The sequence below is a fragment of the Phascolarctos cinereus genome, unplaced genomic scaffold (assembly GCF_003287225.1).
Source record: "Phascolarctos cinereus isolate Bilbo 61053 unplaced genomic scaffold, phaCin_HiC Scaffold_3;HRSCAF=262, whole genome shotgun sequence".
Lineage (NCBI taxonomy): Eukaryota > Metazoa > Chordata > Mammalia > Diprotodontia > Phascolarctidae > Phascolarctos > Phascolarctos cinereus.
The window spans coordinates 85,082,758-85,103,701 of record NW_027555736.1 but is presented as its reverse complement, the minus strand read 5'-3'; the positions used below and the strand labels follow the sequence as shown (position 1 = coordinate 85,103,701).

The 20,944-nt window shown below is 38.0% G+C and overlaps 1 protein-coding gene across 2 annotated transcripts; it reads right to left on the bottom strand.

The window, feature by feature from the left end:
* Positions 1–136: 136 nt before the first annotated feature.
* On the bottom strand, positions 137–20,383 carry CUNH10orf88 (chromosome unknown C10orf88 homolog). 2 transcript variants are annotated; one of them, XR_013485237.1, is made up of 7 exons: positions 20,005–20,383; positions 17,258–17,458; positions 10,660–10,729; positions 8,462–8,668; positions 6,661–7,133; positions 2,964–3,122; positions 1,878–2,024 (listed from the first exon to the last, which is right to left on the bottom strand). XR_013485237.1 is itself a non-coding variant. In XM_020964181.2 (6 exons), the coding sequence occupies exons 1-6, from the start codon at positions 20,175–20,177 to the stop codon at positions 1,790–1,792; spliced, it is 1,359 nt and encodes a 452-aa protein (XP_020819840.1). In that variant the 5' UTR covers positions 20,178–20,377; the 3' UTR covers positions 137–1,789. The 2 variants fall into 2 exon arrangements, 1 of the variants encoding a protein (XP_020819840.1); XM_020964181.2 differs by lacking the exon at positions 2,964–3,122 and having other exon boundaries at positions 137–2,024; positions 20,005–20,377.
* Positions 20,384–20,944: the final 561 nt, after the last annotated feature.

Sequence of the window (20,944 nt, the reverse complement as noted above, 5' to 3'; positions counted from 1 at the left end):
GTCCAGCCTCAAGTGAGAAATGTTTTGCCAAAACAACTAATAAAATGTTGTTTTAGGGTTGGGCAGTTAATTAATACTGAGAATTTCTAAAATAAATCTGAAGGGAACCTAATAAAATCAATAAATTCCTACGACATTTGGTTAAAGTATATTTCATTTAATGAAACTCTCTTAAGATATACCTTAAAGTGAACACCCTACTATACCGCCTTACAAAGAAATCCATGTCCCCGTTAAGGCTACAGGAGTGAAATGCACCAAAATTACTAGTAAACATACATACATATTTTATAATAAATAATGCCAAGACTGTTCCAAATAAATACAATTCAAAAGATAAACACAATTTTTGGTAAGGTAGTTTGCACACAAAAAGGACAAAAGAGAGTTGGCCACCCTCTGAATTTTGTTTTTTACACATTCTAATGAAAACAGATTCACTTCTCCAATAGTTTTAAGTACAAAATTAGACTAAGGGTTTTTAAGAAGTCTCTCTACCACAACTCCCCACATCATTTTAAATTTCAAAATCTAACTCACAATAATGTGTTGAAAACAGGTTTCTTATTGTTTGGGTTTTTCTGTTTTCATTGTAGATGAATATTCTATAAGGACTTGGGATCACTCAGTCCTTTCTTAAGGAACCAACTCAACAAAAGCATTAATCAAGAAGAAATATCACATCTCACTAAAAAAGGAGTCAAGTTACCTTAAGCAAAAATATGACCTACCCCTCAAATATGCAGAGTAGTGGATTCCCATTCATCTAAAATTTCAGAATGAACCGATCTGTTGTTTTCAGAAATGAATATATTTTCTTAAACATATGTACTAGTAGTAACTTCTGGAAACTGTGTGTCCCAAAGAGACCTGCAATGCCCCTGACTCCATTAACTTAACCCCTGATAATCTTACAAAGTATCATTATTTCATATTTAGCTATTTCAGCAAATAACTGTGGAAGGAGGAGCCTGACCCTGCACACACAAAGACTCTCATTTTACCAATCAGGAATAGGGTTAGAATTAAGCACAAATTAACATCATGGACACTGGACTTCCTTAAGGATGACCAAAGCCAAAAACAATAATCCTATCAATGGGGATGCCAATGCCGATTTCTACTGCCCTATTATATCCAACATGGACTGAAGGTTAATTAATGACCCCATGGCTAATTAATTTACAAATGCCAAACACTAGATACAGTTTTCTATCTCAAGTAAACCCATACATGCCAGGTTTAAGATGGTGATCTAAACATTCAAGTCTCCATGTCTGAGAATATTCAATTTTCCAATAATATTCAATTAGAAACAAAACCAAACCAACACATCAATCCAATCTTTTTAAAAGCAGTTTTTCATAACTTTATAAATTACAAAACAATTAAGGTTTTCATTTACAGAAATAGAAAAATGTTCCTCTCTTTAAAGGGTGTATAGAGATCACAGTAAATTTTGTTGAGCTGAATTAGAATTCTAAAAGTGGCTCTTTTAAAACAGCTTCTTGTTAAATAATAAAGCCACAGAAGTAAGGTCTTGTAAGTGAAAAATATTGCTAGTAAAAAATATCTTATGACACTAACAGGTTAACTTTTAGTGTACAATACTGAGAATTACAGTAACAAGTGCAATAAAAAAATGAACACTGAGGTTGTTTTATATTAACCAGATAATAACCCTTGGAAGGATATCAAACTGAATAATTTCCCTCCAAATCTTTTGGAGGTTTGGGTTTTATGTGCATATATCTAGCAGGCATCTGTTGCTTATAACAACATTAAGTAGTTATCGCTCGCCATTTGAAAGTCTTTCTCCAGAATCATAATGTTCTTGTGTCACCCGGGTAGGTATGGAATTGGAATTTTGCAGCAAGTCCATTAACAGAACAACTTTATTATCTATGTGCTCTTGGAGTCTGTACATACGCTGGTCAATGTAGTCCATAAGTTTCTTCTCCATTAGTTCCATATTTTTAGAAATTATCTTTTCCAAGTAGGAACATACAGGCTGCTGTTCTACTCTGTAAATAATAGAAAGAGAAAGTTATCGTTGATTAGTGTCACACAGCTCAATACGCACAATAATACATTTTCTATTTAGATCCCTCACCTGTCTCCTGAGCTCCACACCCATTCCTACCACAGCCAATGTGCCTTGCACAATTCAACGTGTCCAAAGCGGAAATCAGTTCCTCCACCTGAAACTCACCCTGCCTTCACAACTCCCAAATTCACAATACTTGTCCTTTCCTCAGCTCTTCACTCTCACTCCCACCATCTTCAACAGCTGTCAGATCTCATCTCACCTCTTCTCTCCACTCACACAGGTCCCTAGTTCATGCCCTCGTCTCTGCTGGACTACTGCAATAACTTCCTTATAAACTTCCTGTTTTTGGTCTCTCCCTATTTGATAGCACACAGCTATCAAAACATCTTCCTATAAAGCACAGGTTGGAGCATGTTGTTCTCCCTTAAATACCTTTAGAGTCTCCTTACTTCTTATGGGATAAAAGAAGCCTATCTTTTCAGGCTTTGTATTACTCCCTATCACACTATATTCTAAACAAACTGGCCTATTGGCTGTTCCTTACAGTGCGTCTCCAACACCACAGGTATGGACAGGCACTCCATCTTCTACCTCCACATGCCTTTAAACAGGCTGTCCCTCCGCTCCCACTCTCTATGCTTAGAAAGAACTTCTCAGTGCATTTCTTAGAAATTTTAGCTTGCTTCAAGGTTCAGGTCAGGTGCCAGCTCCTACCTGAATCCTCTTCCAATCACCCAAGCTGTGAGTGCTTTCTCCCTGCTCAAATTATCTTTTACTTACTTGTCTGATTATACGTATCCAACCAAATAGGTATACACAAGTTTCTTAAGGAGACTGTTTTAAACACTCAAAAATGTACACTAAATTGAATGTGAGCAGAAAAAACCCTCAGTTTTTAGATTTAAATACATACCCAATAAATTATTCCACTGTCATTTCTTTTAAAAATCCCCCCAGGTTACTTTTGAATTTCAAAATTCAAAAGAAAATTGAATTCCTGGCTTTAAAAAAAAAAGTTCCATATCCTTCTTCTAAGTAGTTCCACCCAAAGCCAGCTGAGACATCTGTGGACCTTAGGCAAGATTTAAAAAATGATTTTGTGGGTAACTGTCTGGTACAGCTTTGAACATTTATTTTAACATCACTAGACTAAATAGGTAACATGAAGAAAGGGGATGTTCTCAAGAAAACATTGTACACAATAACAACCTTGTTGTACGATGACTAATATTGATAAACTGAACCCTTCTCAGCAATACAAAGATCTAAGACATCCCCAGAGGCCTCAGGAAGGAAAATGCTATCTACATCCAAAGAAAGAACTATGGAAGTTGAATTGCTATCTTTTTTTTTTCTCTTCTGTTGAGTTTTGTTTCCTCTTTCTGATGGTTCCTCCTATTGGTTTTAATTTTTACTTACAACATCACTAATGTGAAAATATGTTTAATAGGAATGTAAATGTATAGCCTATATCAGATTGTGTGCTGCCTTGGGGAGGGTGGTGGGGAGGAAGGGGCAGAAAAATTTTAAACTCAAAAGCATATAGAAGTGATCGTTGATAAATCAAAATAAATTTTTTTTAAAAGGGGATGTTCTCGCACAAAAAACATGTACATTTATAAAAAATAATATTTACTAGACTACTATTCTGCATGCTGAGCTGCCTACCCTTAGCCTCTTAATTGTTTAGCACCACCTACTTAAGCAGTTGCTTTTCTGTATCACCATGCAACTATTTAATTCAAAGGTTATTTTGTTGTAATAACAGTAATGATGATGATAATAATACTATGACTATTAATAGGTCACAATTATAATACTTTCAGGCTTATCATTTTCTTCACAGAAATGTGATACAGTTAGTGCAAATATTACCACAATTTTAAACAGAAGGAAATGAACATTACTTAACTGAACCTACAGATGATCTAGGACTTGAACGCAGGTGTTTACATGCCAACACTAGTGTTCTACCACATACACTTCATCTCCCATCTCACTGTCTTCGCACTAGCTGCCCCATGCCTGGAATACACTCTCCTTAGCCCCAGCTCATAGAATCCCTCTTTTCCTTGTAAGATATACCTCATACACCACCTTTCCTGATCCCCTCAAATGAGTGCTCTTCCTTTCAAACTACCTTCTTTTAAGTACTTTGTGTTTATTTTTTTTTCTTTCTTCTGCACATACATATGGATGAACTCATTGTAGCAGAAGTTTTATAAGTAGGGACTGCTTCATTTGGTATACTTTTAACTCCAAGACCAAACAGTGTCTGCATAGTAAAGCTCACAGCATCTCCCTGACCTTTTGAACTGCCTAGGTGCTTCCCATCAAGCCATCACCTCCATCAGTGACTGCACACTCAGCAGATGGAAATGCAACCTGTCTATGCTGTACCTATGTGTCTATATCAATTCTGGACCTTGATGGCACAATAATATACCTAAGTGCTTTTTGATGATTCTGAAATTCTAAGTCAGACATGACCTGTCAAAGGAAATTTACTGCCCTTTCCCCTTTTCCTACCACCCAACCCTGATCAAAACTCGAAACAAAAATGAAACAAAAAATAAACCAAACAACAAAAAAGAATCTAAACCCAAACAGAAGTGACATATAGACCATCTGGTTTATATGTTTTTGGAATTTTAGATTTTCCCACAGTCTCAAGATCTACAGAAAAAAAAAATAATCATTTTCTACTCCATTTACCCCCCTCTTTCTTCTCCCTAATTTCTATTTAATAGTACCATCTACCATGATCCAAGTTCCAAAACTCAAGTCATTTTTGACTCTTTCCTCTACATGTGCCACATCCAATCAATCCACAAGTCCTACAAAATCTACTTCTGTAATAACTACACTCACCACCACAACCATGCCTCAGGCCTTCATTCTTTCTCCCTTGGATTACAGCAATAGCTTCCTAACATTGTCTCACCCCCTCCCGCCCCAACTCTGGTTTGCCTGACCATTTCACACTACAGACTGATGAAAGATTAATCCTCCTAATCTCTGGTTTTGATCACATGCGCCCTACTGCCCATAAATTAGAAGTCTGAACCCATAGTATTCAAAGGTGTACAAAACCAGGCTCCAGTACGCAGACTCTTTTCCAATCTTTTTCACCCTTCTTCCTTTCATATACCCTGTGCTCTACAGAAATCGAACTGTCGGGGCAGCTAGGTGGTGAGGTGGATAGAGCACCGGCCCTGGATTCAGGAGGACCTGAACTCAAATCCAACCTCAGACACATAACACTTGCTAGCTGTGTCACCCTGGGCAAATCACTTAACCCCACTGCCTGGCAAAAAAACCCCAAAAAAACAAAACAACAACAACAAAAAGAAATCAAACTGTCATTTCCTGAATGCCTTGCCAATTTCTCTATCTTCATGCCTCCATTCTCTCTGGCTATGACTTTCCTAACACCCAAATATTTTCCACTGAAAAGTTTACCCAGTAGCAAAAAACTGGAAACAATGCAGATGCCCATCAAACAGGAAATGACTAAAGAAACTATGGTACATAAATATATTATAGAGTATTACTGGGCTCTAAGAAATGTCAACTATAAAGCAATTCAGAAAAAAACATTCTGTAAACAGAATCAGGAAAGAACTGAAGGCTGTGTAATTTTAATGACCAAATTTCACCAAGTAATAGTTGAAAAAATGTAACTCTCTTTTTTTTTGCCATGGCGAAGAACTAAATGCTTTGATTTGTTGAAGCATTTTCTCCCCCTCTTTATTTCTGTATTTTTTGCTACTTACTGGTAAAGGATGAGATACATTCACAAATGAAGGAAATGTAAACACAAAAGCTACTAAAAATTTTTGTTAAGAGGAAAATCTACCTCTTTTAAGGTCTAGTTTAAAAGTAAACTCTCTTAGGGACACCTTTTTTGAATCCCACAATCAGAGGTGATCTCTCACTTTTCTGAATGTCAAAGCACTAAGCCAGTCTTATGTATTTCATTATCTATCTTGTGCTATAGTTGTATTTATTTTATTTCCCATACTACATGGTAAGCTAAAGAGGTAGCAAACTATAGTAAAAGAGAGTAGTGGATTTGAGAATGTGGAAACACTTGGACTCACATTCTCTTTAGATATTTCCTCACACTATAACCAAGAGCAAATCACCTAACCTCTTTGCATCTTAGTTTCATCATGTGTAAAATAGGATGACAAAAATAATAAGCAGCTACTCACATTTCTATACTACTGATTAATACCTGTATTATGTATTATTAATTATATACTATACACTATTAATAATACCTAGCTCACAAGGTGGTTGTGTAAATTATCTATGCAAAGCACTTTGTAAAACCTTAAAGAATTCAATAAACGTCAACTATTACAATTAAACCCCTCAGGAGTTAGAAATAATCCTTAATCATCTCTGTATTCCCCCTGAGTGCTTCACACAACCTTATACTTAATATCCACTTAAAAAATTAATATTGAATAATTTCATGCAAATACAAACAGCACTGCTACGAACAAGAACCAGAAAATGATAATATGCCACAGAAAACTAAAGGACATAAATCAGTTTTTCTCCAGCCATCATTCCCAAAACAATAATGTCGTAAGACTTACCCAATGCTTACAATGCCTTCACTTGGCTTTGTACTGTTTCCCTGAGGCTTATTCTTGTCTCCTACACGGAGATGGTTCACTTGACTACACAAGTTTTGAAGAAAAGGAAGCAGCTCAGAACTAGGTATATTTGAGTTATCATTTGCTTTTTTTTGCAACCAAGAGGATACTACAAATTTAAGATCATTTTCAGGAAGAATATTGTTTTGTTGTATACTTTTATATTCTTCGAGATCTGGAATATTTCCTCTAGCAGGAAGTTCTGTGTTTCTGTCAATGTAAGCTTTTATGTCTTCAGTGACTACTCCAGATGTCAATCCAGACTTAAAACGAAAGGGCGTAGTGGATGACTTGTCTAACACTCCTGAAGCTGTTGACTTGTGCAACCCATCAAGCATATGTTCATCTCCAAAAATAGCTGGTTCTTTCTTTCCCAAGAGACACTGAAGTTGCTCTCCTAAAGGAATACAATTCTAACAGGGGGAAAAAAATATATGTATACACACACACACACACAGAAAATATATTTTAAAAGAAAATACTTACTTTGCTTACTAGCAGAAGTACTAAAATAATTTTTTACTTTTGAAGTTTTACAGCTTTAATTAGCTCCATCCCCATAGTAAGAATTTTCATTTGAGTGAGTCACTCCAAAGGCAGTATTCTCAAAATGCCGCTGTCTGTGTGGCCTTACTAACTGCACCTCTCTGAACCTCTGCTTTCTCTCTTAATGTTACTTTAAAATGAGATTTGACTAAATGATCTAAGGTCCTTTCTAGTTCTACTATGATTCTATAACTACCCAATTACAAAAAGTTAAGTTAACCATGAACTACTTTAAGGTAGCTCTCTGGCCCTCTTCTGAAAAGTCATTTTTTCTTATTCAGGGAAGATGCAAAGCTCATAATTATTTTTAGTATTGCTGCAAAACCTCCCAGTAATAGGTTTATGGTAGTATACACACAACCAATCTTAAAATGTGGCTAATAATCGTAATTTTACAATGTCAGTGCTCTTACTACTACAATACTATATGATTGTAATAAGCGTACACTATATGTGTATGCGACCAATTCCCCCTTCTTCAAACTATCTTTTTGACACGAGGAACAAAATACCAAACAAATGTTTTTGCCATGGTATTCTTATTCTTCAACTATAAAATGTTTTGTTTTGTTTTTAATAAGAAAATAACTCTAAAGACACCGACTAGTTAATGCATTCCAGGGTGAAAAAAATTGATATCAACTAGTTAATGTATTCCAAGGTGAAAAAAAGACCCTCATATTTTATCATAGAACACTTTATCAAGTGTTGCTCTGATAGAGAAACAACCTGGCAAGTTTGAACTTAAAAAGCTAAAGCCCAGGGCAGCTAGGTGGCACAGTGGATAGAGCACCAACCCTGTATTCAGGAGGACCTGAGTTCAAATCTGGCCTCAGACACCTAATACTTACTAGTTGTGTGACCCTGGGCAAATCAGTTAACCCCACTGCCTACTCCCCCCACAAAAAAAAGATAAGGCCCCCAAAACATCTTCTATCTCTGTGGTATCATAGTTTCTACTCTAGCTTAGTCTTTAAAATTACAATTTTAATCCATCAAAGTGACTAATTCATTAGAAATTAATATCTAGATGACATACTCTGAAAGCAGGCAATGCACATGATTTTTTTTAAATCATGCTAAATCAATGTGAAAAAGGGAAAATATACAAAGAGTCAATGTATTTTTTGATGGAGATGGTCTGTTCATTTCCATTAACTTCTAATCAGTATGCTAACACTATATGATGACTTACCCGCTGTTGAAATCGAACCATGTTCATGAGTTGTTGAGCACCTGGTGATAATTTTGACCCCATGGATTCCATCATAGTTTGAACTCTGTCTAGATCTATCCTTGATCCTAGAGCAGGAAAGCTTGTTGAAGAATATGCAGAAACTGCCCTTACTTGGACTACAATTTTACTCACAAATATACTTTGTTTATCACCAAAAGAGAGCAGCTGTTAAAAAAAAGTTTTTCAGAAAATCAGAATGAGATAGTTATACATTCTTAATGTATCTGAAATAATGTCTACATATTAACTCTACAGGAATGAAATTTGCCATTTTTTAATATTTGTTTCAACTATTTTAATATCAATTACAGTTTTTATTTATCCCATCTGTGATACTCTCAAACTTGCTACTATGCTATTCCACAGGGTAAAATTTAATGTAACAGCAGCCTGTCTTTGATCTTATTCAGGGAGTTTATCCACCAAAACCCCCAAAAGTGTTCCTTTTAAGTTGGGTCAACTGCTGGGAACCTTATGACAACATTATAGTGAGTTTCAAGGATATAAGGCAATGTTTTAACACCATAACTGCTATAATTGGGTCTGACACGAAGTTCTTCTGCTACAATATTTTGGCTTAGACAGTCAACATAAAGGTTTGTGTTGTAGAAGGCTGTCCTTTTATAAAGCAAGGTTATCCTTCCTCAATCTCATACAAGTTAAGGATACCTTAGTACCTCAGGTATTTTGGCTGCCTCGTAAAAGAAAAAAAAACCCAAAATAAAACAAAAAAACCAAGTTCATGAACCCCAGCAATCACCACTTGATAGTAATGAGTTACATAAAGTTTCATACTGGCTATGTGAAATAATAATTCTTTTCATTTGTCCTTAATTCTCTCAAGGTTCTAGGGGAACCTCATAGGATATGATTTTATATATATATATATATATATATATATATATATATATATATATATATATATATATATGTTGGGATCCACTTGATTCATAAAGGATTATATGAATTTCCCTGGCTGAAGAGTCCTAATCTTTTTGCTATGCCTGAATAAAGCAGCCCCACCTCCTGAATGTTTTGTTGTCCTGTAGTGAATTCTATCCAACTATGTTCATTTTTTCTTAAGACTTACATACTCCTATTGGTTCTAATTCTTCCTTACAACATTACTAATGTGAAAATATGTTTAATAGGAATGTATATGTATAGCCTGTATCAGATTGTGCACCGTTTTGGGAAGGGTGGTGGGGAGGGAGAGGGAGAAAAATTTTTAAATCGCAAACTCAAAAGCATATGGAAGTGAATGTTGATAAATCAAAATAAATTCGTTTTTTAAAAAAAGAATTGCTTACAGAACTGCAGAGTGCACTAAGTAAATAAAAGTAAAAACATATTCTATTACTTTCAGTATCCGTCAAAACATATCTGACTGGTCACAAAAGTACAAATATTATATACACTGACAGCTCAAAAATCCAAGCAAAAAATAGAGAATTTTAAGGAAAAAACTTTATAAATTTTCATTATTTCAAATGAAAATTGAGTAACTGTTTAGTTGATTAGTCGTGTCCAACTCTTCGTGACCTCATTTAGGATTTTCTTGGCAGTGACACTGGAGTGGTCTGCCATTTTCTTCTCCAGATCATTTTACAGATGAGGAAACTGAAGTAATCAGGGTTAAGTGATTTGCCCAAAGAAACACAGCTAGTTAAGTGTCTGAAGCTGGATTTGAACTCAGGTCCTCCTGACTCCGGGGCCAGCACTCTATAAACTCCACCTGGCTTCCCCAAATTAAGTAAATCTAATTCAATTAAAATAGCTAATAGTAAGAGCTAAAATATATTTTGCACTTTAAGGTTTATGAAGTGTTTTACACATATCATTGCATTTGATTTTCACAACAACCCTGTGAGGCAGTAAAAACCTCCACCTTACAGACGAGGACATTGAGGATAAGATAGATTAAGTGACTTGTCCAGAATCACACAGCCAATCAGCATCTGAGGCAGTCCTCAGACTCAGGTGTTCCTGCCTCCAATCCCAATGTTCTAGTCACTGCACCAAAATGAAAAATTAAACTAGTAAAGTAACTTCAAACGTTAAAATTAGTCCTTTAAAACAGTATGTTCTAGCTGTGTGACCCTGGGCAAGTCAGTTAACCCCTGCTGCCTAAAAAGAATGTTAATGAAATGTCTTACCTTAATCTTACAACAGTCTGTGGGACATTCTAACTTTAGGTATTTCTTATACAAAGTAATCTCATTTTCACTAAAAAAAAAAAAAGAAACAGTCATTTTTTATTCCATGCATTATCACTTTTTAAGAGTTTACATTTTGTGCATACCCTTTGACCCAGCAATAGCACTTCTAGGTCTGTATCCCAAAGAGATCATACAAATAGCAAAAGGACCCACACGTACAAAAATATTTATAGCAGCTCTTTCTATGGTGGCAAAGAACTGGAAATTGAGGATCAACTGGGGAATGGCTGAACAAGTTGTGGTATATGAATGTAATGGAATACTATTGTGCTATAAGAAATGATGACTTCAGAAAAACCTGCAAAGACTTGTATGGACTGATGCTGAGTGAAGTGAGCTGAACCAGGAGAACACTGTACATAGTACAGCCATGTTGTGCAATGACTAATACTGATAAACCTCACCCTTCCCAGCAATACAAGGATCTAAGACATCTCCAAAGGCCTCGTGATGGAAAATGCTATACACATGCAAAGAAAGAACCATGGAATTTGAATGCAGATCAAAGCATACTATTTGCTATTTTTTTTTCTCTTCTGTTGAGTTTTGTTTCCTCTTTCTGGTGGTTCCTCCTATTGGTTCTAATTCTTCCTTACAACATCACTAATGTGAAAACATGTGGGGAGGAAGGGGGAGAAAAATTTTCAACTCAGAAGCATATGGAAGTGATTGCTGATAAATCAAAATAAATTAACAAAAAATAAATTTTAAAAAAGTTTACATTTTAAAGTTAAATGTTAATAAACCAACATTTAAAAAATACTGGTACTGTTTCCAAACACTATGCCACTGATTCAAGATGGTAAAAGGACAAGGAAACAATGAGTAAGTCTTCCAGTTCAGCTCTATCAAAGACGTTAAAGAAAGGGGTAGCTGCTGCCATTGTTCAGTCATTTTCAGCTGTGTCCAACTCTCCCTGACCCCATTTTGGGTTTTTGTGGCAAAGATACTGGAGTGGTTTGCCATTTCCTTCTCCAGCTCATTTTACAGATGAGGAAACTGAGGCAAACAAGGTTAACTGACTTGCCCAGGGTCTAAAACTTTTAAGTGTCTGAAGCTGGCTCTGAAATCAGAAAGAGTCCCAGCACTCAGCCAAGCACTCCATGCACTGTGGATATCCAAAATGGGGTCACAAAGAGTTGGACATGACTGAAAACACTAAACAAAAACTGTGAAATTTTAAATTGGAAAGATGGCTTGGACTTAGACTAAGGAGAACCTTCAATGCCATGCATGCCCCAAGGGAAATTATGTGTTATTCAGTAAGGAATGGGGAATCACTAAAGGTTTTTAAGCCAGAAAAGGATCTGATTAGATCCATGTGTTAGGAAGATTAACCTGGCACTACAGCATGAAGGATAAATCAAAATGGAAGCCTGGACACAAGGAGGCAATTTAAAAAGTTAGTAAAATAGTCTAGATTTAATGACTGTCTAAACTGAGGGAACAGAAAAGAGGGGTTGGATTCAAGAAATATTACCCGGGTAGAATGGACACACCCTGGAAACTGACTGGATGTAAGGATGAGGGAAAAGGATAAATCAAAGATGAAGTCAAGATTTTGAAAATGGAAAACTGAGAGACTGGTGGCGCCATAAAGAAATAAGGAAACTGAGAGGGGCAAGTTTGAGGAGGGTGATGATGACTGTGGTATCAGCCATGTAAACTTGAGGGGTGGGTGGGAAATCTAGGTTGAAAGTGTTTTTCCTATGAGTTAAAAATGTGAAACTTAATGTCAGGAGGACCAAGGGAGGGAAAGAAAAATCAGTTCTTAAGCGCCTGGAATGACTTGGAAGTCATCTGAAGAAAGATGACAAACAACTGAAGGAGATGTAATGGCTAAGGAAAAAAAATCTTCTAAAGAAAGAAGTGCACTAAAGAAAGCACTTCGGGGGTCTGGAAAAGGAAGAACCAAAAGAAACTACAAAAACAAGAATCAGAGAAAAAAAAGAATAACCAAGAAAACAATGTTGCATAAGACACGGAAAGAGAGGGTGGTCAAAAATCTCAAATGACGCAAAAAGATTAAAGAGAATTAAAGAGTCATTGGACTTGGCCTCAAAATATACTCTACTGAGAATATTATATACTTAAGCTTTTGGTCAAAATACTAAATAATCTATTAGTTATTAAGAAATGGAATATCCAACATGATTAAAAACAAGCTAATTATCTTTCTGCCTAACCTGTTCCTCCTTGCAACTTTGTTATTTTGCCAGTTTCTCATCTTTGAAAACTTGGACTGATCCTTCCCTTTTCCTTCACCTCCCATACCTAATCGTTTAACAAGTCCTGTCTATTTCAACTTTGCACCATCGCTCTCAACCGTTCCCTTCTCTATTCCCACTGTCATCACCCTATTACCACCAGTCTGGATTAATGCAGTAGCCTCCTAATAGTTCTTCCCACTTTTGGACTTTCTCCACCCAATTCATCATTTATACTGCTACAATAATAATCTTTCTTAGACATACAGATCAAGTCACGCTACTCCTCTGTTCAAAAATCCCCATTACTTGTTGGGGACAGTTCAGTCTTTTTTCATTCAATATTTACATCTGACACCTTCCCCCTACCTTTCTAGCCTTCTCTTATTTCCTTTAATATATTCCCTGCTCCCAGCCAAAATAGTTTAACCACACCTTGTTCACAGAACTGTGGCTTTCTAACAAGCCTTTCCTGACACTATTATCTATATGTAGATTGTCCACTTATTAAAGTCTTACCAATTCTATAAAGCCCAATTTAAAAGCTACCTGAACCATGAAGGCTTCTGTGACCCTCCTGGGCAGTGGTAATATTAGCAATCATAATAATTCATGTAATTATAATATGTAATATAGTATATCATAATAATTCATGTTATAACGTTTTAAGGCTCAAAGTGACTTACAAATATTTCCTTTGATTTTTACAACCACCTTTGAAGTAGGTACTTATTTGCCCCATTTTACAGATGAGAAAATAGGAATCAGGGTGAAAGGAGGGAGTGGGAAAGGGAAAGGGGGGGGACAGGACAGTGGGAAATACAAAGTTTGTAATCATAACTGTGAAAAAAATTTTACAGCAAGTTTCTCTGATAAAGACCTCATTTCTCAAATACAGTAGGCTTACACAACCTGCGGCCCACCTAAGGATTTCAGGTGGCCCACAAAAAAACGGACGTTTTCCTCTACATTTTTCGAGGGCTGCCCAAAATCCTTTGCTAGGCCGCAGGTTGTGTAGGCCTGATATAAAGATTTGAGTCCAATTTATAAAAATAAGAGCCATTCCCCAACTAATAAATGGTCAAAGGATATGAACAGGGAGTTTTCAGATGAAGTAATCAAAGCTAGCTACAGTCACATGAAAAAATGCTCTCTAAACCACTGATTACAGAAATGCAAATTTAAAAAACTCTGAGGTACCACCTCCTACCTATCAGATTAGCTAATATGATAGAAAAGGAAAATAACAAATGTTGGAGGGGATGTGGGAAAATCAAGACACTAATGCCTTGTTGGTAGAGTTGTGAACCGACTGAACCATTCTGTAAAGCAATTTGGAACTATGCCCAAAGGGTAATAAAACCCATGCATAGCCTTTGACCCAGCAATACCACCACTAGGTCTGTATCCCAAAGACATTTAAAAAGGGGGGGGGGAGGCCGGCGGCTACTTGTACAAAAATATTTATAGCAGCTCATTTAGTGGTGGCAAAGAATTGGAAATCCCCATCAACTGGGGAATGTATGAACAACTTGTGGTATATAATTGTGATGAAATACTGTAAGATAGATGGATGGCTGAGGGGGGTGTGTGTGTGTGTGTGTCTCTGTGTGTGTATAAGTAATACATAAGTACTATAAGAAATGATAAGCAGGATGCTCTTAGAAAAGCCTGGAAAGATTTAACACGAATTCACATTTAAAGTTAAATTAGCAGAACCAGAACACTATACACAGTAACAGGAAAACTGTACAACGACCAACTATGAATGATTAGCTATTCTCAGCAATACAATGATCCAAGACAATACCGAAGGACTTGTGATAAAAAATGATTCCCCACCACCTATTAACCAAAGTCAACAAGGCTCAAATTCCTTAGCCTATCATTCATTTTCCTTTTTTCAATGTGTTTTGATTCATTTTGTTTTTATGCTATAATCACTACCCAGTAATTCCCCCACCTTCTGTCATAATAACTACTGCAAAAGTTAGGCAAACCACCTGACTCCACACTGGTACTCATCAAGTAACAACATTCCACATCTACCAAAAGAAACATCAGTAGTATGGAGCCAGAAATGGTCACTGCATTGATTTGAATTGCACAGGCTTCTAATGATGTCTTAATTTATATTATCATAATCACTGTGTAAATTGTTCTGCTGGATTTGATTTCTTCACCATTAGTACAGGTCTCACATTTCTCTGAATTACTCATTTTCATCATTCTTTGTGGTAAAATAATAATCCATAACACACATATACCAATTTTTCAACCAATGCCTAATAAATAGGTTTTTTTCTGGCTTTTTTGCTATTACCAAAAAACATTGTTGTAAATATCGCAGTTATAGAACATTTATTTCTCTCACAGACCTCAATGAGTTTAGCTCTCTGGTTCAATATGGATGAACAGTTAAGTAATTTTCTTATGTACTTCCAAATTCCAGTTAGCCTTAATGAACTTCCCCAACAGTATATTAGCGTTGCAGTCTTTCTGTAACCCAACCACTGAACTCCCTTTCTATTCTTCAAATCTTCTTTCACTTGACTCCACTCTCTCCACATACAATTGAGCTACATGGGCCTACTTGCTGTTCACACATCACTAGGCCTGGCATACAGAAGACCTATGTTCAAATCTTATCTCAGACTTTAGCTGTGAGACCCTAAGCCAGTCACATCACCTCTGTTTACTACCTCAGTTTTCTCAACTATAAAGTGGGGATAATAATAGCACCAACCTCCTAGGGTAGTTGTAAGGTTCAAATGAGATAATATTTGTAAAGGGCTTGGCACAGGGGTGGGAAACCTTTGGCCTTGAGGCCACATGTGGCCCTCTAGGTCCCAAATGTGGCCCTTTGAACCCAAACTTCACAGAACAAATTCTTAATGGATTTGAGCCCATGGGCTCTTTCACTTTGGGTTCAAAGGGCCACACTTGGGACCTAGAGGGCCACATGTGGCCTCGAGGCTGCAGGTTCCCCACCCCTGGCTTAGCATAATGCCTAGCACAGAGTAGGAGCTCTAAACACCTTTCCCTTTTCTCCTCCACGCCTTTTCACTCCTTGTTAGCCATGCTAAGAACGTTCTCCCTTCTCGACTCTGTGTCCTGGATTCCTTGGCTAAGCGTAAATTCCACTTTCTCCAGGAGGCCCTCACCTCCATAATGCTTTCTCTGAGCCTGCCTTCCATTTACTTTCTATATATATCTACAATTATTTGCATGTTGTACAAAAAACAAAGACTGTTTTTTTGCCTTTCTTTGTATTTCTAGAACTTAGCACAGGCCTGGGGTATAAAGCAGGCACTTAATGTTTGTTGACTGGAGAAGCTCTAGTCTATTAGTAGAGAAAATAATCACATAGAAAGGAAGTTACAAATCTTTCACAGTATAAAAGTATGTAGTACTTTGTGTAGTCATCTTATTTCTCCTAGCAGATTTTAGGTTTCTAAAGAGCAGCACGTTGTTCATGAGACAGACGTGTCCAACTTGCAAACGTTATTTACAGGCAGAGTTACTATTGCAAGAATGTCCTGCCTCTAATTCCTTACACTGCCTGTCACTGGAGGGAGGTCCCTGCTTCCTTCCAGGGGAAAAAAAAGGCAGAAACAAAGGGAAAAGAGAATGATAGGGTGAAATCATTCAAAAGTAGGTAGAGAAAGAACCCTGACTGCCCCTGTTTAGAGGGGGGAGGGGAAAAAAGAATACTGCTACTTGGAAAGGGAACTAAAGACTACGGTATTTCCATCTTTCCAATTTGCCAAATGGATCTCAGTATACATTTTCCCATAGAAACAACCAGAAAATACCATCAATTCAGCTGCATTTTGAGTTAAATACGCTTTTGTAGAATGATGCGGAAACTTAACCAACACATAGGATGTTGTTTATATTGGAAAAATCATTTGAAGTTCTAAACAAGCAACTTGAAAGCAAACTTTTGGACTACAATCCATTTGAAAATTGGAGGCTGTATTATGAAGTGCAAAGAGCATTAGAATGACAGTTAGGAGACCTGGGCCCTGGTTTGGGTGACATCACTAGCTACATATAATCTGTGGAGCTTGTTTTCTTATTTGTTAAGGGGCAATCAGGCTGGAGTGGGTGGGAACAGAAGTTCTGAGATCTCTTTTAATCTCTAAAGTGCCGATTTTTCAGTACATCTTTATAACCCCAACAGTACCATGTGTGTACTTTCTCAGTAAACATTTGAATCATGAATTTGATATTGACATCAGGGTCAATGATGAATCAAAGAGCTGGGATAAGTAAAACATAAGCAAAAGATTAAAAAAAAACCTTCAAATTTTAAAGGCACAAACCTGTTATGGACAGTACAAACACTCTCTCCTCTACTGGTTCCACAATATTCCTCTCTGGCATACACTTCCATATTCCTGGCTTCACTTAAAATCCCAAGTGAAACTATTTCTTCACATCTGTGAGGATTACATTTCAGGTACAGGAAGCAGGAACTTTCATCTTCATTGTCCACTTTCCTCTTCAGAAGCACAAGATCCTCACTGAAAGATTATTTGTTTTTAATGTATATTTAGTTAACCATATGAGCTGTTATTAGATAGCATTCCTTTTGAGTTTTTAATACCAAGTTCTTCCCACAAGCTGAAAACTATTTCTCTAGTCCAGAACGACAAACTTCTAGCTTTGCTGGCATATCACCTAACTCCCTGTATTCACCTTTTTTCTTTTTTTATCTCTGCCTTCATTTTCTTTTGGTGGGAAGCAAAAGAAAAATACAAAGTCCTTTTCAATTCCATGAGAGAAAGAAAAAGTTGTTTTTTGAAAACTAAACAAGTGGCCATGAATACACAAACACTTCCCTTAAGAAAAATTGCAACCTCTCTTGGGCTGTTTCCTCCTCTATAAAATAGGTGTAATCAGAGAAGTCAATAACTATTGTGAATTTTGGAACAGCTTCAAAGTGCTATTTCAAAACAGAGTGAACAATGAACATAGTTTTTTTTACTTAAGTAGCTAGGAGTAAAACATAGCACATGTAATAACATATACTGCAGAAAAACCACATTCACAGCAAGCACAGGGAAAAGCACTGGACTTGAGATCAGAGGAACATGAGATCTGGCTCTGCCACTTACTACTTGACACTGGGCAAAGCACTTTAATCAAACTGAACCTCATCAGTAAAATGGGGATAAGATTTGCCCTACCCACCTCACAGGCCTTCTAACATCAAAAGATTTTGAGCTGAAAAGGACTCTGTGGATCATCCTATCCACTCTCCTCACTTTAGAGAGGAGGAAATATTAGTAAGTATAAAAAAAATAGCTGACATATCTAGCAAGTTAAAGTTTGCAAAGCACTTTACATACAGTACCTCATTTGGCTCTCAGGTTCCAAAGAGTTAAATATACAGGTATTTTGTTAATGAGCCCACTGTACTGAGATACTGGAAAGTTAAATGACTACATCGGTGCCAGGGGTGGGTTTTGAACCTATTTTTCTTCTGTCTCCAAACCCCATCATTCTTTCCATAATATCTAGTGAACTAAGGCCTGAAGAAATAAAAAGACTTCCCAAAGTCATATGGGTGAAGAAAGAGGCACAGCTGAGTTGTGAACCCAAGTCCTATTCTTTTCCATTAAACCATGCTATCTTCTTGTGAGGTAAATGCTCTGTAAGTTGTAAAGCTCAACAAAAATGTGAGCTACTGTTACTGTGAAAATGGTAGCTGGTTACTGAATCGTGTGTGTGTGTGTGTGTGTGTGTGTGTGTGTGTGTGTGTGTAGGACCACAGTATTTAAAATGGGAAGGGGCCTTATTATTGACATAAATGCAACTTTAAAGTTTGCAAAGTACTTTATATAAATTATCTCAGTTGAGCCCCAAAATAACCTTAGAAGTAGGTACCACAAGTGTTGTTATCCCCGTTTTACAAATCAAGAATTGGGGGCTCAATGAAGTTAAATGAGTTGTCCAAAATTACAGGAAATGTCTGGATCCAGGTGTTCCTGATTCCAAATTCCACGTCCAGCACTACATCCATTAGTCTATATGTTCAACCCCCTTATTTTACAGATGAGGAAACTGAGGAGGTTAAGTGACTGGACCCAGGTCACAATAACAAAAAGTGGAATTGTGTACACACACAGAAATACACAGTCTCTCTCCACTATATATGTATGTGTAAATATGTGTGTACACATGTATATGTATACACACATAATACACTATGTAATTTACATCATACACAAACATGAGCAATAATTTATATTACACAAATATATTTATATAACACATACTATACACACATATAACACACACAGGCATGTGTACACACATATGCTGTCTGGAAAGAACACTGGACCTGTAGTCAGCGGTGATCTAGGTTCCAACAATCCCTGTTCCTACACTCATCAGCCGCGTGACGACGAATGTGTCTAGTCAAGTCAGTCAATAAACACGTATTAATTACATACTCTGCACCAGGTACTGTGCTCAGTGCCGAGGATATAAAGAAAGTCAGTGAATGAGTCAATAAACATTTATTAAGTGCCCACTATAAGCCAGGCACTGTACTAAGCTCTTGCTGGATACAAAAAAAGGCAAAAAGTGTCTGGACAGCAGGGACAGATTATCAAGAAATGCAGGACACTAGCACTGAGGAGAACAGGGAAAAGATTCTTGCATAAAGGATTTGAGGGGAGACTTGAAAAAGTCTTGTCTGAGGCTGTGTCTTTGGCTGCAAGGTGAGATTAGGTATATCTGCAACATCTGCCTCACCGAGTGGTTTGAGATTAGGTGCTTTCTATGTTATCTGTACATATCCACATGTGCACACACCTACCCACATACATGCACCTGTGAATGCGCCTAAGTATGCATGCACGTGCTCCCATGCACAAATAGACATACATGCACACGTGCACACACTGTCCACACACTCCCCACCCCTCCCGCCGCCTTCCCAGGGTCCGGACGCAGGGAAAGGCGGCTCACCAGAAGGCCCCGGGCCACCCCCCCCTCCCCTAGTCCCCCACGCGAGACCTTGGGGGCATCCAAAAGAGGGGTCCCGAGTCCCTACACCTACCCCGGCGACCCCAGCACCTCTTCTTCCCAGCCACTGCCGTCGCCGCCGTCAGGGCCTCCGAGGCCAGCCAAGGCAAGGCGCAGGCTCTGGGCCAAGCCCCGCCGAGGGGCCTCCCAGGAGGAGGAGGCCGACAAGCGGAGAGCCTCCCCGCAGTCCTCGGCCCCCGGCTCCATGCCGCCCTAAGGCCGATGCCACCTCTGCTTCCCGCGCCAACCGTTCCCTTCCCGCCCTGGCTGGGCCGGCCCGGCCCCACCCCCACCCCGAACCCGGACCGAACCGACCAGGACAGGGGCTTGAGGAACCTCCCTGTCGTGAACACGTGTTTCAGACCGAGTAGAGTTCGCCAGCGAAAGGGCCACTTCCGGATACCTTAACCAGCCAGAGCCGTCTGAGAAAAGACCACGTGAACCAGGCACCCTGCGCTACGCATGCGTAGGACGCTTCTTCTGGGCCTCCCCGTTCCACAGAAATAGCCGTGGGAACGAGGGAGGGGGAGGAGCCAAAAGAAAGGGCATGCGCATTTCCTAGCCAGTGCTTCCCAACCTGTTCATTCCTCATTCATTCATTAGTTCAACCAGCCTTTTTTAAGCGCTTCTTGGGATGCAGACGCAAACGTCTCCTGCTCTCAAAATGCTTATTCAGCTGGGTTGAATGAGAGAAGGGAAAACATCAAACTATGTATAAAAAGGAATGGGGGGAGGGGCACTTACAACCTTGGGGAATTCCAAAGGCCTTTTGTAGAAGGGGCATTTAACCCGAATTTGTACGGAAACTAGAGATTCTGAGACAGAAGTGAGGAAGGAGTTCATTTTAGACATGGGAGATAACCTGTGCAAAAACACGGAGACTGGAGAGAAGAAGGAAAGATGCTTAGCTTAGAGTTAACACTCAGGGTTGTCTTTGGTAATTCAGGGAATAAGATACCATTATGTAGTGCTTA

Bases quoted from the DNA above. Each gene is read 5' to 3' on its own strand.
- CUNH10orf88 (XM_020964181.2), bottom strand. From the start codon at position 20,177: ATGGAGCCGGGGGCCGAGGACTGCGGGGAGGCTCTCCGCTTGTCGGCC. The intron at 17,459-20,004 runs GTAGGTGTAGGG...ATAATCTTTCAG, and splicing joins GAGGTGCTGGGGTCGCCGGG to TGAGGATCTTGTGCTTCTGA. The intron at 7,134-8,461 runs GTAAGTCATCAT...TCCCCCTGTTAG, and splicing joins TGGTTCGATTTCAACAGCGG to AATTGTATTCCTTTAGGAGA.